This window comes from Geotrypetes seraphini, chromosome 14 (genome assembly GCF_902459505.1).
Source record: "Geotrypetes seraphini chromosome 14, aGeoSer1.1, whole genome shotgun sequence".
Taxonomy (NCBI): Eukaryota; Metazoa; Chordata; class Amphibia; order Gymnophiona; family Dermophiidae; genus Geotrypetes; species Geotrypetes seraphini.
The window spans coordinates 38658004-38678550 of NC_047097.1; the positions used below are offsets into that span (position 1 = coordinate 38658004).

Consider the following 20547-nt stretch of genomic DNA (forward strand, 5'->3'; position numbering starts at 1 on the left):
TTTTGAGAATTTATATCTGCTGTCTATATTTTGCACTATGGCCTCCTTTTACTAAATCTCAGTAGTAGATTTTAGTGCAGGGAGCCTATGAGCGTCGAGAGCAGCGTGGGGCATTCAGCGCAGCTCCCTGCACTAAAAACTGCTATCGTGGTTTAGTAAAAAGGGAGGGAGTATATTTGTCTATTTTGTATAGTTGTTACTGAGGTGACACTGCATATTTTAAAGTCATCTGCCTTGACTTCTTTGAAAGAAAACCCAAATATAAATGATAATTAACATTTTCTGTGCGTACAGTGTGCTTTGTGTTCTTTAAAATTTTATTGTTGGTAGATCATTTTGACTTGGTCATTTTAAAAATAGCTCACAAGACAAAAAAGTGTGGGCACCTCTGGACTAGAACCTTTCTATATATGGCTTTACTTTCTGATTAGGAAAATAATATTATGTTATTGGGTCACAGAGGAAGCTGTGCTGTCATATCCTTGGTATTCCAAGATGCAAGAAATTTGCCACATTTGTGATTCATACTTACCATAATAGGGGTAAAGTGGAGTGGCAACAGTATGTTTGCCTTGTGGAGGTCTGTCTCTACTATACCGCTCGAGATTCCTAAGCAGCACTCAGAGGGTTGAGGGGTGGGGGGCTAGGGGGAGGGTTGGTTTGAGAGGAGGATGCCTGGTGTGCTTTAGCCTGGACTCTAGGATTGATTAGTTGGAGTGTGGGTGTATATGATTGATGGTAGGATGTTTGGGGTTCTTTTTGATATATCAATTGATAAGGCCTCCTCTATCCTTAGTGCTCATTATAAGAGAGGGATTTCTGGATTCCTTACTAGGATATTCAATAATACTTTGAGTTATGTTTAGCACCATATGTCAGACTTGCATTGTAATAGGTGGCACGACATGAAGATTTTCTTTTATTCTTTTATCATTGTATTATTCCAATGACTTGTATCAAGATTTAGTACAAAAGTCTCTGAGGAAACTGTAAGGATCCAAAATTTGACCACCAAGGTAGTCACCCATAGCACTAAATGGTAATTAAGAAAACAAAACCCTCTAAGATAGTTGCAAATGAAGATTTAACGCAACACGTTTCAATAGAAACAGGAAGTCCAAAGGAGGAGGAGCAAATGATGTATCCAAAAACTCTTGGCATTTGATTCCAGCTCTGCTCAATTTGTTTTCAGCTGTTATGCTATACCCCTCAGTACTGATCTCTTTCAGGCTTGCAGGAATACCACAATTTTCATAATGGTTCTAGAATATTCTTTTAACCATCATGCATGTCTTTGCTTTCTCTGCATAAACTAGTGTAAATGCAGCTTTGAAAATCCCTTGGGAGAACGGTATAAAAAATTAAATCAATAAATAAAAATACATCTTGATGCATTCTGACTGAACAAATTAGAAAATTCAGTTCAAATTATGATTTACAAGTTCTAATTCAGTTCCCTTAGGTTGTTGTTAAAACAGACATGCAGTTCCTTTACTTGGGGATTTTGACCATAACAGATGCCACCCCCCAACACACACAGAGCATTCAAACTATCATATTTCCTAAACCATATGAAAACTTTACCCTAATTATAAAAGCCATCACCCCTCAATAATACTGTTCCTTAAAGTTTGAACTACTTATACCTTTTGGAGATTCATGAGTACTTCATATTTGAGCTGTTCTAGTCATATTTTGCAGACAAGCCCAGTGGAAAAGGCAGAAATCAAAGCTGCTTAATGTCAAATCAGATTTGGCCTGCTGTGACAAAATCAGACTTCCTCTCTCTCTTCTTTTCCAAATCAAAGCTAATCAAAAGTATCTCAAGTTGTGCAGGAAGCAACTTAACATAGTAGATGACGGCAAATAAAGACCCGAATGGTCCATCCAGTCTGCCCAGCCTGATTCAATTTAAATTTTTTTTCATTTTATTTTATTTTTTTTTTAATTTTTCTTCTTAGCTATTTCTGGGCAAGAATCCAAAGCTTTACCCGGTACTGTGCTTGGGTTCCAACTGCCAAAATCTCTGTTAAGACTTACTCCAGCCCATCTACACCCTCCCAGCCATTGAAGCCCTCCCCTGCCCATCCTCCTCCAAACGGCAATACATAGACGCAGACCGTACAAGTCTGCCCAGTAACTGGCCTAGTTCAATCTTTAATATTATTTTCTGATTCTAAATCTTCTGTGTTCATCCCACGCTTCTTTGAACTCAGTCACAGTTTTACTCTCCACCACCTCTCTCGGGAGCGCATTCCAGGCATCCACTACCCTCTCCGTAAAGTAGAATTTCCTAACATTGCCCCTGAATCTACCACCCCTCAACCTCAAATTATGTCCTCTGGTTTTATCATTTTCCTTTCTCTGGAAAAGATTTTGTTCTACGTTAATACCCTTCAAGTATTTGAACGTCTGAATCATATCTCCCCTGTCTCTCCTTTCCTCTAGGGTATACACATTCAGGGCTTCCAGTCTCTCCTCATACGTCTTCTGGCGCAAGCCTCCTATCATTTTCATCGCCCTCCTCTGGACCGCCTCAAGTCTTCTTACGTCTTTCGCCAGATACGGTCTCCAAAACTGAACACAATACTCCAAGTGGGGCCTCACCAATGACCTGTACAGGGGCATCAACACCTTCTTCCTTCTACTGACCATGCCTCACTTTATACAGCCCAGCAGCCACTGCCTTGTCACACTGTTTTTTCGCCTTTAGATCTTCGGACACTATCACCCAAGGTCCCTCTCCCCGTTCGTGCATATCAGCTTCTCTCCTCCCAGCATATACGGTTCCTTCCTATTATTAATCCCCAAATGCATTACTCTGCATTTCTTTGCATTGAATTTTAGTTGCCAGGCATTAGACCATTCCTCTAACTTTTGCAGATCCTTTTTCATATTTTCCACTCCCTCTTCGGTGTCTACTCTGTTACAAATCTTGGTATCATCTGCAAAAAGACACACTTTTCCTTCTAACCCTTCAGCAATGTCACTCACATACATATTGAACAGGATTGGCCCCAGCACCGAACCCTGAGGGACTCCACTAGTCACCTTTCCTTCCTTCGAGCGACTTCCATTAACCACCACCCTCTGGCGTCTGTCCGACAGCCAGTTTCTGACCCAGTTCACCACTTTGGGTCCTAATTTCAGCCCTTCAAGGTTGTTCAACAGCCTCCTATGAGGAACTGTATCAAAGGCTTTGCTGAAATCCAAGTAAATTAGATCTAGCATATGTCCTCGATCCAGCTCTCCCAATCAAAAAATTCAATCAGGTTCGTTTGGCATGATTTACCTTTTGTAAAGCCATGTTGCCTCGGATCCTGTAACCCATTAGATTCAAGGAAGTACACTATCCTTTCTTTCAGCAACACTTCCATTATTTTTCCAATAACTGAAGTGAGGCTCACCGGCCTGTAGTTTCCTGCTTCATCCCTGTGACCACTTTTATGAATAGGGACCACATCTGCTCTCCTCCAATCCCCAGGAATCACTCCCGTCTCCAGAGATTTGTTGAACAAGTCTTTAATAGGACTCGCCAGAACCTCTCTGAGCTACCTTAGTATCCTGGGATGGATCCCGTCTGGTCCCATCGCTTTGTCCACCTTCAGTTTTTCAAGTTGCTCATAAACACCCTCCTCCGTGAACGGCGCAGAATCTACTCCATTTTCTCGTGTAACTTTGCCAGACAATCTCGGTCCTTCTCCAGGATTTTCTTCTGTGAACACAGAACAGAAGTATTTGTTTAGCACATTTGCTTTCTCCTCATCACTCTCCACATATTTGTTCCCAGCATCTTTTAGCCTAGCAATTCCATTTTTTATCTTCCTCCTTTCACTAATATATCTGAAAAAATTTTTATCTCCCTTTTTTACATTTTTAGCCATTTGTTCTTCCGCCTGTGCCTTCGCCAAACGTATCTCTCTCTTGGCTTCTTTCAGTTTCACCCTGTAGTCCTTTCTGCTCTCCTCTTCTTGGGTTTTTTTATATTTCATGAACGCCAACTCTTTCGCCTTTATTTTCTCAGCCTCTAGGCCCAAATCGTTTTCTTTGGGTTGAATTGAAGACAGAAATAAAGCTTTCACTCAAACAAAAATCTTTGAATATAGATAGGAAATATATTTCAGAAATTATTCATCATGGGATATCTGTCATGTTCTAATAACCGTCCACTCTTTCAGTAAACACTGATAGTCTCTCCAGCTATTACAATGAATTGAACTTAATTCACATTCAAAACTGAAAGAAGTCTAGACAGCAGCTGCCTTCCATAGAGAGATCTGAGGAAGTGTGTCACAAAGAAACTCATCTCACAGAGCAATTATGGCATTATGGCAGGGCTAAAGGAAAACAAACACCTCAAGTCACTCATGCATAAGAGGCAAGCATCCCGACCGAGCTCCTTTCTCCTCTCACACATGATCCCCTTGGGGCTTATTTACTAGAATACTAGGGATGTGAACTCATTAGCACGCCTTGTCAAAATTAGAACGTGAAAAATCAATTAATACCCATACAATTAATTTGTGCACATTAAAAGGGGTAATTCTGGAGTAGAGGAGTGGCCTAGTTAGGGTTACAAGATGTACGGATTTCCCCAGACATGTAAGTGCTAGGAACCACCCTTCCTGATCCCCTTCCATGCTACTCCCTGGTCCGTGGCTCCCTTGTAATTGTGTGCCATGGATTTTGCATACTCAATTTATAAGGGTAGTTACTGTGTAACTGCAAATTAGTGCTAGTTAGCACTAATCAACCAATTGTCACCATTAATTTGTTGTTAGTGCCAGTTAACCAATTAGGCAATTAAGTTACACACGTAATTAATAGAGAATGACACAGGGACAAACTTTGTCCCCTTGATCTCGGTCCATGTCCCCGCAAATTCTCTCTGATTCCATTTATACAAGTCTCAAATAGTTATGATTTTATATTGAAATCATTTTATTAAAGTATAAAAAGAAACAATATTCTGTACAGTTATCATTTTATAAATCGCAAATAATACAGAACAAGGATCAACAAAACCCCTGTCTTCCCTCCCTTCCCCTCACAAATACCCTCTACACTATCGAGAAAACTGAACAAGCTAAATTACTACAGATGCTACATAGAAAAATCATGCTAACAGAATACCTGAGTCACACATGGCAGAAATAGTCTTAGTGGAGTGCAACTAGGGCAACTGCCCCCTGGCCAGAAAGAGTCCTAAACCTGCTGGAAGCTAAAGAAGCACAGCCTGGTAGTGGGCTTTGTGGTCCCAGTTATGTCTAACACCAGCTCTTGCAGGATACACATTTCAAATCTGATAATATTCTAATCACAAAATAGAAATTAAAATTGTGTTTTCTACATTTTGTTGTTTTGTCACTTTATTCTTCAAATCACATTGGTCTCAGACTGGTTTCAGTTTCTTTCTGTCTTAACTCACTCACCAGGGTCTCCTGACCATTTGACATTTCTTTCCCCATGCTCGCCATCCATCTTCCATCTCTGTGTGTGTGTTTTCCCCATGGGACTGTTCTGCACAGTCTATAAGTATGGTCTTTTTTAAAGAAAAAAAGATTTTGATAAAACAATATTGGATGAAGTATAATGAAAATTATAATGGGTGGACTGATGGCAAAGATGATAGATGGCTATAGGCTGTCAGCATGAAAGAGTTTGTTGACAACGACCACTTCTGACTGGTCCTGAAGAATTTATAAATTAATTTAATAAGGGAACTTTTTTGGATGGATTAATAGGTATTCCTACATTGATTAAGTATTTTGATCCCACAACAGTACTTTTCCTCGTGTTCAGCATCACCCTTCTTTGTTTCTTAACTTCTCTTTCTAGTATTTCCTCTGTGCCCCTCTCCCTGCCTTCATCGTCACCATTCTATGTCCCTGTCCCCTCCCCCTGTATCCAGTATCACTCCTCTGTATCTCTATGCACCCCTAAGTCCAGCATCTCCCTTCTACATTCCTATTCTCCCACATGTCTAGCTATCTTCTCTCTGTGTCCATGTCTAGCATTGCCCTACTGTGTCCATATACCATCCACATTCAGTGTTTCCCTTTGTGTCCCTGTCCCTTTACTCCCATCCGTGTCCACCATCTTCCCTCTTTTTGTATATCTCCATGTCCAGGTTCCCCTTTCTTACTCCTTTACACCAATGTGTCTTTCACCCTCTATTTCCTCCCCACACTCCGCTGTGTTCAATATTTCACTCCCTTTTCCTTCATCCCCTTGGTTCAGTGTCTCTCTTTCCCTTCCTATCTCTCTCCTCTTCCCTGCAAGTCCAGCACCTCTCTGCCTTCCCTCAGCATCCCTCCCATGGATTGAAAACCTATCTCCGTTCCCTCCAGCCCCATCTGCTGGTCCAGTACCTCTCCCCTTTCAACATTCCTCAAGGATCCAGCACCTCACACCCCTCCAGCCCCCCTCCCATGGCTCTAACATCTCTCTCCCTTCCCTCCATCTCCAGCTCTGAGCCACAGGTCCAGTACTTTTCTCTTCCCTCTAGCTCCCAGGCACAGGTCTGGCACCTCTCCCTCCCCTTCATCCCTAGCCCCCCCAACAACAACATGGCCCAACACATTTCTCTGTTCCCTCCAGTTTCAGCCTCACCCCCCCCACACACTCTTCCCCACATTGGTCCAGCACCTCTCTCCCTTCCCCCCAGACCAGATCCAGCAGTGCCCTTCCCTTCAGCTCCTGCTCTGGGGCCAACCAGTAATCCCCCACCTTGGGCAGGTCCGGCACCCCACCAACTGTTCCTCATGTTAAAAAAAGCAAAAAACATGTGCATGTGTCAGCCCCTCTATACCTTCCTCCCCACCTCACCTCCCATGTCTATCCGTACCTTAGGGAGCTTCAGCAATAAACCTTCATAGGCTTGCTTCCATGGCCTTCCTTCAGCTGGGTCCCTCCTTCTGATGTAAATTCCGGTTTTCAAAGTGAAAGTACATGCATACTTTTGCTTTGGAAATTCAGGGAAGTGTGTTTTGTGGTAAGTATGTACATGGTTCACCCTAATTCACTCTGCCAGAGCAGAGATTCCCCTCTGCCAGAGCAGTTTTTAAAGGGATTCTGTACAGCAGTGCATGTCAGACTTTGTGGCTGGAACCCCATTATTACAGCCACAGAAACTACATGACTTTTAGAGGTGCAGACCCATAACAATTATTGGGCAAGCCTGCTCAGGTTGTAACCCTAAATGCAAATTTTTCTCTACTCTGTGGATAAAGAGAAGTTTGCTTGTGGTCAGTGGTGTACCAAGGGGATGCATGCTCTAAGGGGGTGCACAGTTGGCACACTGGGTCTGGAATCTCCCACCCTACTCTGTCGCTGTTGCTTTCCCAAACCAGCAACAGAGAAGTGGGGATGGGAGATAGAGGGGAGCAGATGCTGGATGGAAGGGGGGATGGGAGAGAGAGGGGAACAGATGCTGGATGGAAGGGGGAGGAAAGAGGAGAGCAAATGCAGGAAGGAAGTGGGGAGGGTGGAGAGAGGAGCAGATAGATGGAAGTGGAGAGGACACAGAGAAGATGCTGATTGGAAGGGGTAGAGAAATAGGGCACTTGATGGAAGGAGGGGATAAATAAAAAAGGGCACATGTCGGATGGGGGAAGAGGATAAAGTTAGTGAAATACTGGATGGGGTGAGGGAAAGAGGTAACAAGTTATAGATAGGCACAGTGAAAAGACAGAAATTGAGGACTGGATAATAAGAAAGAATTTAATCTAGACAGATGCAGAAAATAAATTGAGAAGGAAAACAAGGGAAAAAGAGGAAAAAGAATGGAGAGGAGAGAGTAAAATGCCAGACCATGGGGGGGAGAGAGAAGGGAATAAGAGGAGAGAGATGTCAGACCATTCATGGAGGAAGAGATGGAAGAGGGAGGCAGACAGTTTCTAGAAGGGGCATAGAAGGAGAGAAGAAACCATATGGAAGGGGCAGCGAGAGGCAGACAGTAGATGGAAAGAAGAGAGTGATGAGGAAAGCAGAAACCAGAGTCAACAAAGGTAGAAACATTTTTTCGATTTATTTTTTTGCTTTAGGATAAAGTACGTAGTATTGAAGCTGTGTTGATAAATGTTTATAAATAGAAAATGGAAATAAGGTGATCCTTATATTGGACTAATTTTAATACATTTTAATTTAATACTTTAATCCTTATTGCTAAAGGTCACAGAAATGTGTGAGCAATGGAACCCCTTACATCTGTCTTGGTGGGGGAGAGTTCAAACGGTTAAGATGATGATTTTGCCTGTGGTCTGTTACCAAATGGGGATGTTACCAGTGTTTTTTCAGGGGTCTTTTTACAAAAAGTTAAATAGTACTCTTATCAAGTTTATTTGACTGGGGAAAGCTGCGAGAATTGCTTTAGTATCTTTACAAAAAACAATTGTGGAGGGAGGGGTAAATTTCCCAAACTTTTATAGGTATCATCAAGCCTATATAATGCATCAGGGTATGTACTGGATCCTCCCTGAGCTCATGGAAACTCTTCCTGATTGGTTGTGGTTGGAATGACAGCTCCTGTCTCCACTTAGGTTATGTCACGTTTTGAGTATCAAGTTTCCAAGGTTATATAAGGATAATAGAATTTTGATGGACACATGGAAGACATTAAAGTGTGTCAATAATTTAACACCCATTTCGGTACATAAATCCACTTGTCAGTCCCCATGGCTGAACTCTAAGATTCAAATTGGTGGGTTTAAGGTCATTTGGAAGCATTGGATGAAGGCAGGCATACTTACTTTGGACGATGTAATGACAGATGGTAAACTGCTTGATTTTTCATGACTGCAACATACATTTGGTCTTGCTAAATCACAAAATTATAGATGGATGCAGTTGAAGCAGGCCATTCAGGAGGGGTTCCCTGATTGGAAAAATCTTAAAAATCAGTATAGTCTGCCGGTCTTATGTTTTCAGGCAGACTTCCTGGGACACCAGGCATTGACGTACGATACCATCTTGTTCGGTACGTTAATGAGAGCTAAAAGTCAAATATCAACTTGAAATAAACTTCTCTTTATAATGACAGGAGTTGCCATTCAACTCATTTTGAAGAATTGGAAGAACTGGAATAGGTTAAATTACACTTTCTGGTGGGAATCTCTCTGTTATACTTTTAAAATGGAACGTTCGTTGGCCGTACAACAGGGATAGTATAAGAAATTTATGGATGTTTGGGAACCATTGACTAAGTTCTGTAAGGAATAATAACTGATTTTATTTTATTGACCCTTAAGCATACACATCCAGGATGGGGGAGTGGGGGAAGGTTTTTGTGTTGGAATTTCATTTGGGGAATATATGGATGGTTTCCTGTAGGTATGTACTTTTTCTGATTATTGGGGGGGAAATAGTTGTGCATTAATGTCTATAAGTTTAATGTGCATTTTGTGTAATATTATGTATATTGAAATTGTTTGCACAATGGTAGTTTGGAAATTTAATAAAGATTTAAAAAAAAATTTAATACATTTTTAATGCATTTTTTTTACTAATTCAGAGACCAAAACCCCCTTCCTCAGGTCAGGACATAATACCATAACACAGGGCTCCTTTTACAAAGGCGCGCTAGGGCCTTAACGTGCGGAATAGCGCACGCTAAATTGCCGCATACTGCCTCCTTTTGAGCAGGCGGTAGATTTTCAGCTAATCCGGTGCGTGCGTTAGAAATGCTAGCGCACCTTTATAAAAGGAGTCCACGGTGTTTCCCAACTTCTTCAAGCCAAGTACCCCCTAAGTTTAACAAATATCAACCAAGTACCCCTGCCCAGGCTCCACCCCATACCTGCCCAAGCTCCGCCCCCTGACCCCAACCCCATAATAATAGTACTAATTGTAATACAATTTCTTCCATCCATTTTTCATATACACACATTATAATCTTATTAATACATAATGATAACCAGAAAATTTTTAAAAAACCAACAAAGTACACTGTATGCAGAGAAAATGTTAATTATCATTTATATTGGGGGGGTTCAAAGAGGTCACAGCAGGTGACTTTAAAATATGCAATGTCATCTCAGTAACAAATATAGAAAAACAGAAAAATATAGTGAAAATATAGGCAGCAGATATAAATTCTCAAAACGGACACATTTCGATCACTAAATTTAAAATAAAATCATTTTTCCTACCTTAGTTGGCTGGTGATTTCATGAATCTCTGTTTGCACTTCCTTCTGACTGTGCATCCAATAATTCTTTCGTTCTGCCTTCTGCACGCTTCCTCTCTTCTGGACCTCATTCCCTTCTCCAACCTACATCTCTCTCTCCTTCCCTCCATGAGTCCAACATTTCTCCCTCTCTCATCCCCCAGATCATGTACAGCATTTTTCACCACTGCCTACCAGCTCTATTTCTCCTTCTATCACCCCTCTCCAGCACCATGCCATATCTCTCCCTCCATTACTATGTCCAATATTCCTTCACCTTGCACCCCCTTCAATCTGTCCCTCTGTTCCTTCTCCTCTACCATATCTAACATTTCTCCCTCTCATATTTCTCTTCCCCATGCATCTCTACCTCACTCCTCTCTCTATGTCCAATTTTCCTCTTTCTTATTTTCCCCATGTGCCACCATCTCTTGCCCTCTCACACATTCATGCCCAACAATTCTCCCTTTCTATTCCCTCCATCCTATGTCATAAGTTAGTGCCCCCTTCCTCCATCCCTTCTGTGTACCATGTTAATGCCACCTCCCTTCCTTCTGAGTCGAGTTCATGCCCCTCCCCTCCCTGCCTTCCAGCCGTTATCCCAGAATCTGCCCCCAATGTACTACTCCCCACCCTTTTCTCCCTTTATCCCAGAAAGATCATGTCTCCTTACTTGTTCGAGCTGCACTCACTCCATCTGCCTTCAGCGGCTTGTTGGGGGGACGCACAGGCAGCGATTCACATGCTGCACATGACTAACCCACAAGCCTTTCCTCCAACATCAGCTCTGACATCGGAGAGGTTTCCGGGTCAGTTACGTGCAGTGTGTGAACCGGCTGCCGGCTGTGCATCCCCCCAACAAGGCTTTCCTCTGACGTCAGCTCTGACATCAGAGGGAAACCCTGTGTGTCGGCTTCGGGAGGGTGGGAAGAGAGCCCCGACAACGGCTTCAGCAGGTGGGGCGGGCAGCAAGTAGTGTTTCCCCGGTGGTGGCAGTGCAGCTTTGACGAGCGGGCAGGAAATATTCTCTGCGGCAGCCATGCCACGTACCCCCAACAAGCGGCCCGCATACCCCCAAGGGTATGAGTACTGCATGTTGAGAAACACTGCCATAACTGCATTATACTTTACTGACCTGAGGAAAGAGGCTTTGGTCTCTGAAAGCTAATTGAAAATGTATTAGTCCAATAAAATAGTATTATCTTATTATCCATTTTTGCTTTATTTTTATTTGTTAATTTGTAAAGTGATGATTGTTATTTCTCAGTTTTTTTCAAATTTGTATCTGCTATCTTTATATTTTGCACAATATTAGGGGACATAGAAACATAATGGCAGATAAAGACCAAATGGTCCATCCAGTCTGCCCATCCGCTGTAACCATTATCTCGACCTCTCTCTAAGAGATCCCACGTGCCTATCCCATTCCTCCTTGAATTCAGACAGTCTGTCTCCACTAATTTTTCAGGGAGACTGTTCCAAGCATCTACCACCCTTTCTGTGGTGTTGCATTGTATACAAAGTCTGGCTTCTTTCTGGTTTAGTTTAACTTTTGTCTACATATTTCTATTTTTAGTTTGTGATTACATATTCCATACTGGGCAAGGGTGTTTCTGTGTTATGAGTGTACAAAAAAACATGGTTTTCTGTTAACATTGACTGTGCAGAATCAGTCTGTACTAGTCTGGCTTGGGAAATATTTGTCCCCGTGTCATTCTCTATTTCCAAGTACAGAGGGATGGGCATCCTCCTTTCTATGTAGCTGGTAGACTGAGCATTTTTAGAACTCATGGGCTGATACTGTCCACTAATCTTGTGATGCAGACGATCAGCAGCCAAGAAATGCCGGCTTGCAAGTTTGAAAATGCTTGCAGTGGCTTATGTGTGTGGCATCCAGAGATCTCCCTATTACTCTGGATCTTTGAACTGCAGCAAATTCATGAAAAAAGAATTTACTTTAGTTCAAAATGATTCCAAGTCAGTGACCCAGCATAACCTGGCAGAAAATGGCCACTGCTGATTGGGCTAGAAATGTTATCCCAGCACAATGGTGTGCTAGCTGCTAATACAAATCCTTGTTATATTCTCATCCATCTTCATACTAGGCACTAGCTGGAGACACAAATGTAGTTTTGACCTTGCACAGTTTGTAAAATATGTCCCTTTTGTCTCAGGATTGGGATATGTTGAGCCTCAGAAGTGCACAGATAGTAATCGGCTGAAGAGAAGCAAATACCAGAACCTAGTGTAGCTGGTTTCACAGATAGAGGGGCTAAAGGTTGTTCCAGATGTGGGTATATAAGTGGCGTATGTATGGCTAAAAAAAATATACTTCATCTCTCCTTGCATTCTCTCTCATGGCATCAAACCAGTTAAATGTCCCCTATTAGTGAGCTGATGATATTAGTTGGAATAATAGTAATTAGGCAAGGTACAAGAGGCAAAAAGGAGCTGTAACATAAAAGCATAGAAACATATGGCCCATCCAGTCTGCCCATCCGCAATAACCACTATCTCTTCCTCTCTCTAAGAGATCCCACTGGCTATCTCACGCCTTCTTGAATTTAGACAGTCTCTGTCTCCACTACCTCTTCCAGGAGATTGTTCCACGCATCTACAACCCGTTATGTAAAAAAGTATTTCCTTAGATTACTCCTGAGCCTATCATCTCTTAACTTCAACAATGAGCACTGCCATAAGCATGCTCTGCATTGTTTCTCCTTGCATGGCATGATTTATGATTCACATGATTTTTTATGATTATGATTTATTTCTTTTAAATTCCCTTGTGAATTTCTGGGGGACACCGAAACCTCACCATACCCTAAGGTCACAAAGTTCTCAGAAAGAAAAGTTTGAGGAAGCCAGAATAGCTGAGTGGCAGGGGAAGCCCCCAAAGCAGCCTCCTGTCACTCAGCTGATTTTTCTTTTTTAATGGCACATATATTATGCGTGTGTTACACACACACACACACACACACAATATCTGCCTCATTTAAAAATAGAAGAAAAAAATCCCTCCCGATAGTTCCTCCCACCTACACCACAATTGCCAGGAGGAATGCCTACTCCCTCCTGCCTTCTCGAACCCTCTCTAAATTGCCCCCCAATTGAATATCGGCAGTAGGGATGCCAATTCTGTCACCGGCCCTCCCGAACCCATGACACCCCCCGAACCTACGCCCCAACTGAAGATCGTCAGGATGGATGCCCACTCCCTCCTGCCATGGTGACCTTCCCCCACTGAACTTAAAAAAAAAAAACACCAGGTTCCCCCCAACCGATCCCTCTCCTCCCCCACTCCTCTTTGTAAAAAAAATTGGCAGGAGGGATGCCCATTCCTTTCTGTCACCAGATGCTCCCCCCACCAAACCCTCACACACCTCGAACCTCCTCGTACCTTGTAATTTAATGACAGCAGGAAGGATATCCAGTCCCTCCTGCTCTGCAGTCTGAGAACCCATGATAATGGTCAAATTAAATTGTATGACTCCCTGAAGGTGCAGAATAATAGAAGCATAGATAGAAACATGATGGCAGATAATGGCCAAATGGCCCATCTAGTCTGCCCATCCACAGTAACCATTATCTCTTCCTCTCTCTCTGAGATCTTACATGCCTATCTCACGCTTTCTTGAATTCATACACAGTCTCTGTCTCTACCACCTCTTCTGGGAGGTTCATTTATCAGGGTTACACTCTCCATTTTCACACCCTGCCTCCAGACCATCCTCCAAGAGAGTCTGCTTTGGACCCTGAACAGTCCTCCCTTCTTCTCCAGGAGGTTCAATCCCTTCTACTGCTGAATGCCATCGAGGAAGTTCCCCTCTCTCAGCAGAATCAGGGATTCAACTCCTGTTACTTCTTAGTTTCAAAGAAGATGGGAGGACTGCGACCCATTCTGGATCTCAGAGTTCTCAACAAATTTCTAGTCAAGGAGAAATTTTGGATGCTTTCCCTCACCCTGCTTTATCCTCTCCTCAATCAGAACGACTGGCTATGCTCTTTGGATATCAAGGAAACTTACACATTATTCCAATTCATCCAGCTTCCAGGAAGTACCTTCATTTTCAAATTCATCAACGTCACTACCAGTACAAGGTACTTCCATTCGGCCTGGCATTTTCTCCCAGAGTATTCACGAAGTGCCTGATTGTAGTGGCTGCATCTCTCTAATCACACAGCTTCCAAGTCTTTCCTTAGCTGAATGACTGGTTGATCAAGGCTGTATCCTCTCAGGAAGTGGTCCAAGCAACATCTCAGACTATTTCTTTTCTTCAGACGTTGGGATTCAAAGTCAACTTTCCCAAATCACATCTCATTCTGACTCATCGTCTTCAATTCATTGGAGCTATCCTAGACACCACTCTCATGAGGGCTTTTCTTCCTCAAAATCACCTTCAGGCTCTCATCCGTCTTTGTCAGCAACTGCTGCCTCTTCAGTCCATCTCTGCCAAATACATGATGGTTCTTCTGGTCCACATGGCTTCCACTGTACATGTGACTCCACTGGCACAACTCCACCTTCGTACCCCTCAGTGGACCCTTGCTTCTCAGTGGTCTCAAGGAACGGATCATCTCTCACAGCATATCTCTGTAACCTCATCTCTTTTGCAGTCGCTTCAATGGTGGATGACCTCCTCCAATCTATCCAGAGGTCTCCTTTTTCATTTACTACCTCATTTCACGGTCATCACGACAGATGCATCCCCTTATGCTTGGGGAGCACATATGGACGATCTCCAGACTCAAGGTTTTTGGACCACCAAGGAGCGGAAATTTCACATCAATTTCCTGGAGCTCAGAGCAATGTTTTATGCCCTCAAAGTCTTCCATCATCTTCTCTGCCCCCAAGTCCTCCTCCTTCGCACAGAAAATCAAGTAGCAATGTAATACATAAACAAACAAGGAGGTACGGGCTTTTGTGTCGGGAGGCCCAGAAAATCTGGACTTGGGCAACAGCTCACAACCTTTTCCTAAAGGCCGTCTACATTCGAGGGGAGAAGAATTCCCTAGCAGACAAACTCAGCAGAATTCTTCAGCCTCACGAATGGACTCTCAACCCTGTAACTCTCCAGTCCATCTTTGCTCAATGGGGCACTCCACAAGTGGACTTGTTTGCGGCTCCTCACAATCACCAATTACTCCATTTTTGCTCCAGATTTTACTCTCCTCTCCATCTGGAAGCCGATGCCTTTCTCCTGGACTGAACGGGCCTGTTTCTATATGCATTCCCTCCAATCCCTCACATGTTGAGGACTATTCAAACTCAAATGAGAGACAGCCACCATGATCTTCATTGCTCCATGGTGGCCCATGCAGCATTGGTTCTCCCTTCTACTTCAACTCAGCTCCAGAGAACCAATACCTCTTCCAGTTTTTCCTACTCTGCTTACTCAACGACAGGAATCACTTCTACATCCCAACCTGCAATCATTACATCTGACAGCTTGGTTTCTCTTGGGCTGAATTCTTCCGAATTACATCTCTCTCAGCCTGTTCGACATATTCTTGATGCCTCCAGGAAACCAGCTACTCAGCAATGTTATCAACAAAAGTGGACTAGGTTTTCTTCCTGGTGTCTTCTTCATCATCATGATCCAACTTCCTTGGCAGTGGAATTGGTGTTGGATTATCTACTTCACCTATCTGACTCTGGCCTCAAGTCCACATCTATCAGAGTTCATCTCAGTTCTATTACCACTTTTCACATGCCAGTCGAGGGAAAACCTCTTATTGCTCATCCTTTGGTCCCCAGATTCATGAAAGGACTTTTCAATGTTAAACCACCTCTCAAGCCTCCGCCTGTCATCTGGGACCTTAATGTGGTTCTTTCCAAGTTGATGAAGCCACCATTTGAACCAATGGCCACAGCTCATCTCAAGTTTCTCACCTGGAATGTGGTCTTCCTTATTGTTCTCACCTCTGCCAGGAGGGTCAGTGAATTACAAGCGTTGGTAGCAGATCCACCCTTCACAGTTTTTTATTATGACAAAGTGGTTCTGCGCACACATCCAAAGTTTCTACCGAAAGTTGTCACTGAATTTCATCTCAATCAGTCAATTGTTCTGCCTGTCTTTTTTCCTAAGCCTCATTCTCATGCAGAAGAAACCGCTTTGCATACTTTGGACTGTAAACGTGCTTTGGCTTATTATATCGACAGGACAAAGCCTCATTGTATTCTCCCCAACTGTTCTTCTCATTTGATCCAAACAAATTGGGGCATCCTGTTTCCAAGAAAACAATTTCTAATTGGCTGGCTGCCTGTATCTCGTTTTGTTATGCTCAGACTGGACTGGCACTGGAGAGTCATGTCACAGCCCACAAAATTAGAGCTATGGCAGCTACCTGTCCTCAGATCTACTCCCATTAAGGAAATCTGTAAAGCTGCCACCTGGTCCTCAGTTCATACTTCACTTCTCACTATTGTCTGGAGTCTTTCTCCAGACAGGATGGCTACTTTGGCCAATTTGTATTACAAAATTTATTCTCCTAAAGCCAACATTCCCACCATCCCATTCTTGTTAGCTTGGGGGTCACCCATACGTGAGAATATGCTTCCTGCTTGTCCTGGGATAAAGCACAGTTACTTACCGTAACAGGTGTTATCCAGGGACAGCAGGCAGATATTCTCACAACCCACCCACCTCTCCAGGTTGGCTTCTTAGCTTGCTTATCTTAACTGAGGGACTGAGGGACTGCGCGCCTACGTCGGGCAGGAAGGCACTCGTGCACGCGCGGTGCGGGCTATTGCAAACTTTCTAGAGACTTAAAGTGGCGATGCACTTTTAAAGTGGTCCATACCGGGGCTCCGTTGGTGAGAATATCTACCTGCTGTCCCTAGATAACACCTGTTACGGTAAGTAACTGCTTTCTAGGTACCTATTGAGTTATGCGCCATTTATAGAATCAGGCCCTTCATGCCTACTTTTACCCACATATGCTCCAAACAATTTTATGACCACTAGTTTCTGGAGCTAATATGTCTTTGGGCATTTGCCAAACATTGTGCCATGTTATATACATTTTTTTTGGATTGCCATGTTGTTAATAGGTTTTGTTTCTTGTTGAATTTTTGGTTTGATTGCTGCTCATGCTTGTCCCTAGTGGAATTTTTAAAGCCATTTCTGGGGGTAAAACATTGCTTCCACAGAAATACGAGTTAGGCTTTTAGAACGTTGTCCACATTGTCCTGTGTAAACTTTTATAAACATGGTACTACCAAATGTGTACAGTAATTTTTATCCACAGCGAGGGAAAGCGATCCTGGAACAAGGTTTGGAAACACACGTCTAGTTTTGAATGTTCAAAAGGATGCACATTATTTTACTTGGAGAATGTGACTGCAGAAAATGGAGATGAAAATGGAGATAAAGATGTGAACAATTATGTTTTTTCTTAGGCAGTTTCAAAGTATAATTGCCTATGGATTTTGCAAATAGGTGGGCAGTTAGAAACTTATTCTCATAAGGTGTAGTTTTGTTGCGCACTATTATTTTATTTTGAGTTAGTTTATCTATTATTTTTGTGAATTTATTTATTTATTAGCTGTATTTTTTTCTGTGATGCTCATAGCCCTTCTGTGAGCATGGATTGCAGCGTTTCCTTAGCAGGTAGCTATATCATTTATACCTAACATTATCTATCCCTAAAACCTTGGTTCATCAGAAGTGTATATGTAAGTGTACTTATAGATGGGTATGTATCGAGATATAAGTTGGTACTAATGATTCTAATAAACCTTATAATCAATTAATCTGGAAACATACCCCACTTCTTTTTCATCTGTTGTCTCTGTGTTCCTTGAGAAGTGCTAAAAAAGTTCTGGTCTCTTTTTGAAGCTCTCTAACAAACTCTCTTGATGCTTTTTCTAACCAATCTCTTCAATCTTGTTTTTGTTCTCTTCAGCGGTTATCCCTCTGACAGATTCCGAACACAAGTTACTTCCTTTGCACTTTGCCGTTGATCCTGGGAAGGACTGGGAGTGGGGAAAAGATGACAATGATAACATCAGACTAGCCAAGTAAGATATGCCTTTAACTTAAACTATGAATAGGAGCAGTAAGGCAACGTGTTAGTATTTTTTTAGTTAGCCCATTCAGAGTCTGCACTGAGCTTGGATTTAGCTCACGTCTTTCTCAGTAGTGTAGGCAAGTTATATTCAGATGCAACAAGTATTTCCTTGTCCCTGCAGAGCTTACACTTGTGAAAGGCAATTCTGTAACTGAGCACATGCAGTTATACACACCATACACGAGTAAGTGCACTATGCTCCTCCTGTTTCCTTCTCCTACTCTTTTTCTATCCTATTCGGTTTTGTTATATTTTAATAGGCAAGGCATGGATGGGGCTGTTACTTACAAGTGTAACTTATAGAATGCTATAAGCACTGTTTCCTCTAAGCTGAGCGGGAGTCCTCCACCTACAGTCCTGCCACTGGGGGCGCTGTTTCATATCACATGTCCAGTAGTGTGAGATAGGCAGGCTTTGCAGAACTCCAAAGAACCTGCCTATCTCTAGTGATTGAAAACACAGTATTGAAGCACCACCACCTACTGGGAACAATGCAATTGGAGGACTCCTGCTCTGCTTAGAGGAAGCAGTGACTGTAAGATACCCATGTTGCATGCTGCACTCAGGTGTACCCATTGACCGAACATAAATGGGCACGCTTACATTTGGTTCATAGTCAAATGCGGACAAGACAACAGCGCGCGGACAAACGGGCGCAAGACAACTAAGCGGCAAGACAACTGAGTGCAAGACATTTGAGCGCAAGACAATTCAGTGCAAGACAATTTCAGAGACAAGCACAAGTGGGACAACTGAGCGCAAGATATCTGAGTGAGAGACATGTGAGCGCCAGCAAGTGAGCACAAGACATCTGAGCGCCGGCAAGTGAGCGCAAGACATCTGAGCTGGAGACATCTGAGTGCAAGACATCTGAGCGCAAGACATCTGAGCGCCGGCAAGTGAGCCTATAGTTGTTATAATGATTAAATTATTAAAGTGATAGAAAATGCATTTGCACACCACAGTATCAGCGTGCGTTTGACCCAGGTGCTTATGTCCCATTACCAGACTTGCATTGAAAGCAGTGCATGCACATAGATCTCATATTCATTGGGGACTTTGAGACCTGTTATAGTGTAAGGTAAATGGGCATAGTGGGTGTTTTCAATAGGTTCATAGTCAAATGGATGGAAGACATATTGTGCTTTCCATATTTTGTTTTGATGCCCCTAGTCTGATGTCTGCAATGTCTATTCCTCTGATCCAAGTTAATCTGATCCATCCATCTTGTCTCCCAGTTCATGGTCAAATGCTAATGTAACCAGGCTAATATAACCAGGCCTCCTACTAGAGGTGTGTAACATTCAGTAAGTTATGTTATTTTCATTATTCAAAGTTTCATTATTTCAAAGTTTAACACCTGTAATCATTTAGTTGTGTTTGTCTTGCAGGATATGTTTGTTCTATGAATACTCAAAATGTGTTTAAGATAATGGCAAATTACATTTGCTTAATAATCTTTACATGACAAAATATATGTTTAAAGTGTTTATGAAGTTCATTATCTCTTTTTTTTAAAAAAGTCTTTATTCATTTTCAAACTTACAATAAGTGTGTCAATATGTTAAAAGAGAATTATAAGTAATTTGTTGAATGGCAACCTCAGTCATTAGAAGTCATTATAGTTCATTATTTCCTTGTAATTTTTGAGGTTAAAATAAAATAAATTCTGGACTCAGTAGTTGTATTATAATGTATTTATTCCTGGTTAACTGTGTTATTTAACAAAGCATAATATAGTGAACATATAGAATGGACAAATAGGTCCCCCAGGGCAAAGTTAAATGCAATGTAAGTATTAATGAACACAAATAAACATGACATGAACAGTGAATAATAACATTGAATGAGAAAGAGCATTATAAGGAGTTTGAAATTGAAAAGACAATTACATGTTCAAAATAGAGGCAGCTGATGAGGGCGAAAGCCTAAATTCACAGAAAGGGAAGTATTCTGTATGCTTTAGGTATAAAATAGTAAAGCCTTGAGCTTTAGCTTCAGCGTTTGAACTAGAGGATGTAAAAGATTATATACATAAATACATACATAAATATAGTACATATACGATGTACTATAAATATATGTACATGTACATACATAAATATAGTACATATAACAATGAGAAAGTATTGTTCCCCATCAAGGGCAAGCACAGGAACATTGGAGAAATGGACAGGGAGTGGAGGAAACTCCAGTGCCTATTCAATGCCAGTGCTTTCACTCTTTAGCTCTCATTCAGTCAGAGTGTGTGTGCAGCGTGAGCTACAATAGTGATTGCTGCAATAGGGGTGGTTGGTGGTGAGGGGTTG

At 42.2% G+C, this 20547-nt stretch overlaps 1 protein-coding gene across 6 annotated transcripts in view; it reads left to right on the top strand.

The window, feature by feature from the left end:
- Window positions 1–20547, top strand: part of OTUD7A (OTU deubiquitinase 7A) — a 548435-nt gene that overhangs the window by 498900 nt on the left and 28988 nt on the right. For all 6 annotated transcript variants that reach the window (XM_033921034.1, XM_033921035.1, XM_033921037.1 and 3 more), the window contains one exon: window positions 18074–18188. In XM_033921034.1, coding sequence (XP_033776925.1) covers window positions 18074–18188 — 115 coding nt within the window. The remainder of the gene's footprint in view (window positions 1–18073; window positions 18189–20547) is intronic.